Source organism: Ylistrum balloti, unplaced genomic scaffold (assembly GCF_031769215.1).
Source record: "Ylistrum balloti isolate Yb309-2 unplaced genomic scaffold, AGI_CSIRO_Ybal_v1 Utg370838, whole genome shotgun sequence".
Taxonomy (NCBI): domain Eukaryota; kingdom Metazoa; phylum Mollusca; class Bivalvia; order Pectinida; family Pectinidae; genus Ylistrum; species Ylistrum balloti.
Window position 1 is genome coordinate 50,460 of NW_026782483.1, and position 9,634 is coordinate 60,093.

Consider the following 9,634-nt stretch of genomic DNA (forward strand, 5'->3'; position numbering starts at 1 on the left):
GTCCTTTATCTGATTTGTTATGGTTGACAGGTGACGTTATATAAATACCGAAAGAGATAGCCTTCCAAGAAGTACATGCATGAACTTCCTTCTTACATCTAATGGTTAACACCCTTATTGACTTTAGATTCGTTGTTTGACAAACGAGCTGCAACCTTACAGCACAAGAATTTCTTTGTGGCTCCTGTCCGGAATGGGATTAGTGCGAGGTTTAAATTTGTATCGATTTTTTTGTTTATTTCCTCTTTTTATTATCACCATGTATTATATTTTTAATTTTGTTTGTTTTTCAAACCAATACACAACGTTATTTCTGATTGACAAAAATTATCAGTATTTCTAAATATTATTTCCTGACTCATCTTATGCAAAGAGGAACAGATCCGTCTTAAGTTTGATGTAGTGCTATTTAATGCATATTTGCTAATAAATAAAGATTCCATGCGATCCTAAAAAATGTCCTTTTAGAATAGGAAGGACAACCAAATCGTTACGCTGAAAATTCAATTAGTTTCAATTAGGGACGATTTATATAGAAATTTAATTCCTCAGGATTTAATAATGAGATCTCAACCAATGTTTTGCCCCATATCTCTTGCATCAATGTATGTATTCTTAATTAAAGATTTCTTTTAACACGAATTCGGTCAGTAACATTCAAAATCTGACCATTTGAGCAAGAATCGATTCTAGTTACAAGATTTATCGATCGATTATTTGGTAGGACCCGTGATCTGTGACATGTGGTAGGATGTTTGTTATCAAAGGAAAGTGAAATCACTATATATATTTATCCCCTAGAAGTAACAAAAATGTGATTTTGTTAGTAATAGAAACAAGTGATGTTCTTATCTGAAACATTTCAACTTAATCTTTATCAAATACTACAACAAAAGCTTTTATATCATCAGACAAATATCAGTTCACACCCTTTCAAAGTTGAGTTAATATGATACCTTAAGCTACCATTCAATGATTCATTTGTTTGGTGATTAAGGTCCATGTGACAGAAAAAGGTGTCAAGGAGACGATATCAAGGAACGTAGAGGACAAACAAGAGTGTTGTATATACATTTTAATGTACAATCCGAATGGATATGATTGAATGATTTTTTTGTGCAATTTATTAACGCTCCCTCACCCAGACGCTTCAGCAGCATGGCCAGAATATCTGTAAATGTGTAGAGATGATACACCTAGAATGTCTTTAAAACGTACTTACTTGTATTATTGAATATAGCAACTCTGCAAATGCGATGGTAAATAACATAAAGTATAGATTTCTGACTAAATAAATTCAATAATATATTATTGAACACGGACATTGTTTCAGAGTTGAATATTACATATTTTGTGTTACGAGAATTTTGCCTATAGTCTCACTTGCATGATTCGTATTTAATTTTGGATTTAAAGTTTTCTCTTTTTGAACAACTTTCTCCTCCCTAAAGTCTCCCTGGGTAATGCCTACATTTTGTTGCGAATAGTTGAGCGTTTGCCCATCTGTAGATGACTTTGAATTATATCCTCCGTCCGTTACAAGTTACATCTACTTAACGCTTACCATTTTAGGAGTGGAGAGTTGTCAGTACGATTTGACTGAGTGGGCCTTATGCGTGTTGTCTTCTACAGGAAGCAAAAGCAAAGGTAACCATATCACAGTCTCCCATAACACATACACATCCCCTTACACACACCAAACGCATGCAAATCCCACACAAGATACACTGCCCTTAAATGACAATTGCTGTTGATACGAAGTTAAAGATCATAAACCAAACTAAACTGATTGCAAAAAGCATAGCAAAGGCTTTTACTGTTGCAAGTCACTATCGCTGTCGGTGGATAACATTTAATTTTCCTGGTTAAGATCTTTACCGGATCCGAAACAAAAGGGTTTACAATGGCAAGGAACACCACAGTTTGTGGTAAAAACCAAAACATTATGTATATGATAGCAATTGAGCAAACAATTAAGTTGGTTTTCTGATATTCACATTTTTACCGATAATAATTAACAACCCCCTGAATTGAACACGAATGATGTGAATTAATTACCGAATAGATGGAAGTGTTTCTAACAATTGCTGTCGTACAGCGACGACTGTTCCGGTAGCTCCTTGATTTAGTTATCTCTCGTGGGTGAGAAATGATATTGACATATCAAAGTAAACATTTCAGCACAACGACATAGCACAGGATCGTTTAAGTTCGTGCTTGAGGCTTTATGTCTGCTCAAGAGGAAAGTTTGTATAAAGAATGTGTATAAGAATGACGAGGTCAAATATGGACAACAATTCTGAACTCTCATTACCTGATAGCCATAACGAAATATCCTACATAACCACATCACTAAGAACGTATACACTGATTAAGGTCTACCAGACCTTACCAGTTTCACGTAGGCAGTCATTACATCACCTGTGAAATAAATGACTTGTAAATTTTACATGAGTAATAAAATTTACTGCAGGTGGTATTTAATTTATCGATCAATAACGACATATTGATTATCAACAACATCCTGGGTTTCTCACTAAACTACCACATTTAAAAACATGTATATTAACATTCTTAATTCGCTGATCACCTTTTTGATAGATATTGTAGAAGGACACAAAACGATTTATTTTATAGGTTGTTTATCTGTAATTTATTTTGTTTTCAAAACACTATTTATCTTTTTTATCATAGTGTTATTTTTGGTTTAGACAAAACCAGATGTTTTATTGAGTTGGACATATGTATAAAAAGTTAATCGAATGTTCTAGATTACCCCGCTACCTATTCTCAGACTTTCAAAGTGGCCGTTACCACCAGGTAAATGAATTGATTATCTGCAAGTCGCATGACACTGACGTCACAATGATCTAGTTTCGTGGTCTTTCCTTGTTTGCAATACAATGTGTATCGCTCTTAAACTTTCAAAAAGTTTTTTGTTCAAATTTGAAGGAGAAATTTCTCTACGTGAATACATTTACCAACACATATAAGGCGGTCAGACTAATGAGATTAAACGATATCCATCTATATTTTCACAACTGATACGACATCAGCTGACAAAAAACAATGACATGAAAATTAGGTTTTATGAATACTTTTAAGGTTCGCAAAGTTTAATTATTTTGACTTCTACTCCCGCAGTTGTCATCAATAAGAAAAAGTAACACCATCAATGAACTCTCTTTCGTTTATAAAACAGGTTTGTGCCAAGCTGATCCTTGTTCTACACAGTAACCTGGTTTGTGAAGAGCATTTTTCTTCTATTTTTCAATTTCGTCACAGAATAAAATGTCACGATGTTTGCATTAAAAATGGGTCATTTGCTAACTTTTCGAACACAGTGTGGTCAGATTGTATCATATCATTGTGAGACCTTGATCTCTTTAGAGTACTCATATAATGTGATTTAAGTATATCTGATATTTTAGAGTAAATATGTGTGACCTTGATATGATTTGTAGACATCACATGTGACCTTGACCTTTCCAAAATGTAAACAATCATTTACCTTTTCCTTTCCCTTTCCAGAGTGTGTACATGGCCCATGCCCTGAAGCGAATTTCCTATGCAACATGTGACCCAGGCCACTGTCAGTTTTCCTTCCTGGCTAGAGAACCGAAGGGACACATCAATATCCAGTTCTGTCATGCCTTCATCACCACCACATCAGAAGAGGTAAGTATTTTCACCTTAGGAACACATCAATAGTTCACATTCCCTCTGATCCCATTCTCTCTGAACCCCCTCCCCGCTGATCACATTCCCTCTGATCCCCTCCCCTCTGATCCCATTCCCTCTGATCCCCTTCCCTCTTATCCCCCCTCTGATCCCCTCCCCTCTGAACCCCATTCCCTCTGATCCCTTCCCCTCTGACCCCCTCCCCACTGATCACATTCCCTCTGATCCCATTCCCTCTGAACCCTCTTACATTTAGATTATGGTGTCATTTTATCGTCACTCGGTAATCAGAAATTTAAAAAAAATAAAATAGACTGACAACAGAAACACTTTAACCTCTAACTGAATTACGCCATTGACTAACACGTGCCTCCACATTAAAATTTTCTTCCGTACATGATGTCCATTGAATATTGTTCGTTTCTAAATAAAACTGATAAATGATACTACACGTTAGTTGTATGCGTAGTCAGGTTTATTGCAATATCCAAAGTAATAGAATTTAACGCACCACAGAATGTATATTGATGTCTGGCTTAGTAAGGTTACTAACCAGGTAAGTAAAATATTAACCAAATTTAACTAAATCTATCCTTTGTCAAATTTATTCTTACTGCGTTGTGTTTGAGAAATTCGTTTAATTGCTTGTACTTATTTTTGGAAAATGAATATCGACACTCTGCATATTTTCCAAACATGTATGTATTTTATGTAAATTAATGCTGAAATCTTGGATTTAATGACACTGACTACGCTTCTATTTCGAAAACATATATATATTTAACATGCACGTTATTTTTCCTGAAACTGTTCCATTCCATTCTCATGTTCTTTACTTTTGATGTGTTATCTTCATTACAAAGAAATTTATACTATCATTCCACGCTTTTGGTTAAGGGGATTGCATAGAGTGTTCTACTTGTCTGTGTATCAGTGTATGCTAACTTTGTTTACAAGTTAAGGACCTCTGAACAGATTTTAATTATATTCATATATCATAGTGTTCAACATCAGAGTTCATTAATTATCAATCAAGGTTAAAGGTCGATGTTAATACCTGAAAACCTTCGAAACAGATTTAGTGTCTCATAAATCCCTAATTATATAAAGTATTTATATACCAACATACCATCACCTTCTACACTCGATATGATGTTTAAGTTTATCGGTCACATCAAAAGTGTGAAGGTCCCCTTTGACGAATTTTGCAATACAGGGCTTGTAAACAAGATACACCATGAATCTCTCAATAAATTTTATTCAATATTCAAGTCTACATCTCCCCCACCCCCCTAATTAAATTTTACCGACCATTGCCCATTGGCGAAAGATGATTAATAAATGTCGTCACACAACCCCCCCCCCCAACCCCCCACACCCCCATTACTTTTCATATTAATAGATCGTGCACAAGAAGAGTACAAGATTTAGTTGTTGACAAAACATCGCTTATCGCGAGACTGCGTCCGTTCATCGACCGAAATGTGGGATACAAAGCGGCAATGTGCGATTGCATCACACAAAATGTGCAATGTGTGACTACATCCGTGATAAATTTAAATAATCGATTGATTAATATTCCTATTTGAACAATATACGGAACGCATTAAGTAAAATCAGCTTAAAGTGATGATCTCTTCCCTTGACAAACTTTTATTCACATTTAAAAGTATTCAAACCAAGACTAAACAGCAACAGCGATAAATTATACACGAAATGATGTGAATTTTATATTTGAAAAGATAGCTTATTTCTTACGTAAATACATCTTCAAAACATAATTATTGAATTGCATGAAAATCAAATTGACCGCAGCTATATTCACATTCAAAGAACTCTATATTAAAACATTTCCATTTCATTTTTATGAATACAATGTCCAATTATGACTTAATAAGTCGCATTTTTTTGTTTTAAATTAAAATAATTTTGTCGTTATGCCACATAACATCATCAAAGAAGACTTCGGCTTCTTTTTTTATTAATATTCATTCCTATACATTAAGAAAATTAAAGTTGTCTTTGAAGACATGAACGTTTACTAATATACTTTTGAAAGGTGGTACTTCTGAATTTCTTCTTACAGAATCATCTGCCCCATGATTGTTTTCCCTTTTCTAAATATTGCTTCACGTTCAATACTCTCCCTATCTCTAGTGTTTAATTAGGAAAACCACAACTGTCAACTGTTATCGCTTTTAGTATATCTATTTTTTATCATGTCAATATGAATCTTCATTTAGTCTTTTTATTTTAACTTTTCTTAGATCACTTTGTATTTTCTCTGTCGACTCATAGGTTTCAAAATTTAGGACCTTGGCATCACTGACGAGTCTAGAAGGTCACAACAGCTGTGTGATGCAGTTTGACTCCTTGTTAAGTTCTGCCGTATCTGATCAAATTTATATTGAACTGTACCAAGCCTAGTCACACGTGCGTTGTTTGTAAACTCTAGGTATGGTGCACTTTCGTATATGAATTTTTTTAATACACGGTTGTTATATATAATATATATAGAATCAAAAAACATATCACTAGATATGATTTTCTTCCTTTGTCGCTTAAGCCATATGCTTCACTAATAAGATAGGAGGAGGAAACGACATATACTAAAATTAACTCACTATCTGCCAACACCGTACCTGATTTTTTGTTTTCGGAAATTGTTGTTCAGTCGTGATTCTTTTGTCCAATTTTTGTTATACATTATTATCTTATTATATCACAGTGACAAGAACAGCTTGCGTGATAACGATGGCAGACCTGAGCTACTTGTCCTTTCCGAATCCTGACCAATTTCGATACCTTTCTATCATTGACGTGTTTAAAGATAAGACAAATGAGGCTCCTGAAAACGAAATATGTGTCGAACGATCTGTGGGTGGCGGAAGAAGGTCGCTAACTAATGCTGACCTGCTTAACAGGTCCACAGACATAGCCAAATACCTTATAGCTAAAGGGATCAGACCAGGAGATAGCGTAGCCATCACTGGGCCAAACTCGATAGAGTGGATTATTGGCGAGTTTGCAATCCTCATGGCAGGGGCTGTCTCTGTTCAGATTCACAAAACATCGGAGTTGTTCTCTGAGACGTTAAAACTTCTAAAATCTACCAAATGTAACGCTGTTTTGATTGACCCTGAGTCGGACGAAGACTATGTATCTGATATGGAAGCCCACTTTGGTACCGAGGGATCCATAAAGGATATAATGGTAGCTTTGCTACTGAGGAAATCGTTACCGTCATCTCTGCTTTCATTGGATGATATTGTTCTGAATGATGCCGAAAAAGAGGTTTACCTTCCAAGGATACAACCAGAGAGTATCGCTTTGATATTTACCACCTCTGGCTCCACCGGCTTTCCTAAAATGGTCGAGTACACACATTTCGCAATCACCAACGCTTCCTACTTATCTTTTTTTGCAACAGCGGGAAACCCACCATATGGGAAATGCTACAATGATCGACCATTTTCTTGGTTTGCAGGTTCGCCTCTGTTCAGTATCCTTAATGGCAACACACGAGTGTTTATGAACACTGCAATAGGTATGAAGACAGGAAACATTTTGAAGATTTGGGATATCATCATGGCCGAACAGTGTACGAGTGCTATGCTACTTCCTTACGCAATATTCGATATCCTTGCAAATCTCGACACTATCACCAAAACAGGCTACAAGCTGTACACCATCGCTACCGGTGGACAACGTATTGGCAGTCATGTCACTGAAGTCTGTGGTAAATGTACAGAGAAGTTGATTATGGGCTACGGTACAACTGAGACCGCCGTTGTATCTTATATCGAGATGGCACCGGAAATAGAAGAAGGGCATGTCGGATCGCTTTTACCGGGCTACGAGGTCAAGGTCATCGGTGACAAAAAACAAATCCTCAATAGAGGACTTTTGGGTGAAATCCTTGTAAGATCTGCATTTACGTTGAAGTCCTACCGCAATGCCCGAGACCTGAACATAGCGTCTTTTACTGACCACGACTGGTTTCGAAGTGGCGATATCGGAATTATCACAACGGAAGGCAAGTTGTTTTTGAAAGGTAAATCCAATGACGTCATAAAGCGTGGTGGTTTGAAGGTTTTAGCTAGCATTGTAGAAGCAGCGATGTCGACATTTCCGGAAATACGAGAGGTTGTGGTGATTCCGGTACCGGATGCAAGACTCTTTGAGGAAGTATGCGCCTGTTACGTACTGAAGGATTATTTGAATACAACAGAAGTTGACCTGGACAAGAAATGTCGAGTGATTCTTGGTGACAACGTGTTAGGTAACACACCTTCCTACTTTCTTAGGTTTGATTCGTTCCCTAGCCTTAGTAATGGAAAGACCGACAAAGTTCTTCTCCGAAAGCAAGCCATGAAAAGACTTAATCTCGCAGGTTGGTAATTACCCGAGACTCCTAAATAGGCATAATGCATGTGTACACAAACACTTAACCAATCATCAGCTCTATGTTATATGCAGATCTTACCTAGACGGGAGTAATATTAAAGCATCAACCGAGGACAGTTAGTTTATTTCATCGATATATCTCGGCTCTAAATCTGTACAATCAGATTGTTTTAACCGATCGAAATTCATAACATTTACAATCATTTTGTTTAGATCGATATGTTTGTTGTACATTCGTCAGCTTGGACAGGATTTTTTGTTGTGTTTAAAGCAACTCTGTTCCCGGGCCTGAAGCAGGGCTTACAAATCATAACATTCATGACATACACAATTCATAGGCGACGATTAATTTCATTAAGTCTACGCGAGCATTATTACATGCCTCTATAAAATCGATATGTTAATTACGGTACCTGAAAATGAGACATTGATCTGAAGTAACTGGAATAGATAAGTGTACATTATACGGAATTTTCATTTCTGTATATAATAAGTGATATGAAGCTTAGTTCTTTATATAATTCTTGTATGATTTTGTCTATCATCGATGTCACATTTCTCAACAAATACAATAATGTGGCTTGATATGAGGAATTCCCTAAAATAAACGAATGTATTGTACATTGAACTTTGTGTTTTGTATCCAACATCCCTTTGTCCGAAAAGTAGAGAAAAAATAGAGAATGCGGCTAGAAATATGAAAGGCTTTTCATTAAATCTATGTCATAATGAAAGTTTGAATATTTCAGCGATAACTTCATTACAAATAAATACTGTCATCCTGTAACACACTTGCTAATTATCAACAGTCAATATTTTATTCATATGACCAGGAAAAATTCATCTGAACTAAAACGCTCGTAAATTAGCCCTATTATGAACAGTAATATTAAGAAATTTATCTACTTGTGAAACTGAGTCTTTTTCCTTTTTACGAGCCTTGCTAAGTTCTATAACAACTCTAATGGAGGTCATACAGACTTAAGACGCTTTTGTCACTTACTCAGAAAAAGTTATATTTTCATAGGTTTTATAGTCAAAATGTACACTACAAAATTAACAAGAAACAGTCATTTTGTAGTGTCAGTTTAAATTCATGACGTAAAATTATTGTCCATATTATGATGTCACAATTAATATCTGACCGCCAAAGAAGAGAGCTCCAGGGTATATTACTAGTGAGATATACACAAAATATTACTTGGGCATGAAGAAGATAGATAGCTCGAAGTAACTTTCATAAATAGAGTATAGTGACTTTTTAAACTTTTTGAGGACTATTTTCTCTATCAATTTTGATAATTATGGAAATATTCGTACATTTTTGTAATACACAAGATAATTGTGTGATGTTAATTGAAGACTATTTCTGTACATATATAGCGTAGTCGTAAGCATGCCTTCATTAAGGATCTTTGCAGAACCGAAGTTGAAAAATCATTTAGTCATTTCCCCGAGAGGTCACTATTTAATTAAACCATGTATACGCCCTATTCAACAGCACAGGGAGCCCACGAATGACTGAACACCTGTATTTTACACACGT

General features: G+C 35.7%; 1 protein-coding gene across 1 annotated transcript; it reads left to right on the forward strand.

Moving 5' to 3' along the window:
• The first annotated feature begins 6,435 nt into the window (after window positions 1-6,435).
• Window positions 6,436-8,082, forward strand: LOC132558889 (medium-chain acyl-CoA ligase ACSF2, mitochondrial-like). Its single transcript, XM_060223507.1, has one exon. The coding sequence runs from the start codon at window positions 6,436-6,438 to the stop codon at window positions 8,080-8,082; it is 1,647 nt and encodes a 548-aa protein (XP_060079490.1).
• The last annotated feature ends 1,552 nt before the right edge of the window (window positions 8,083-9,634 follow it).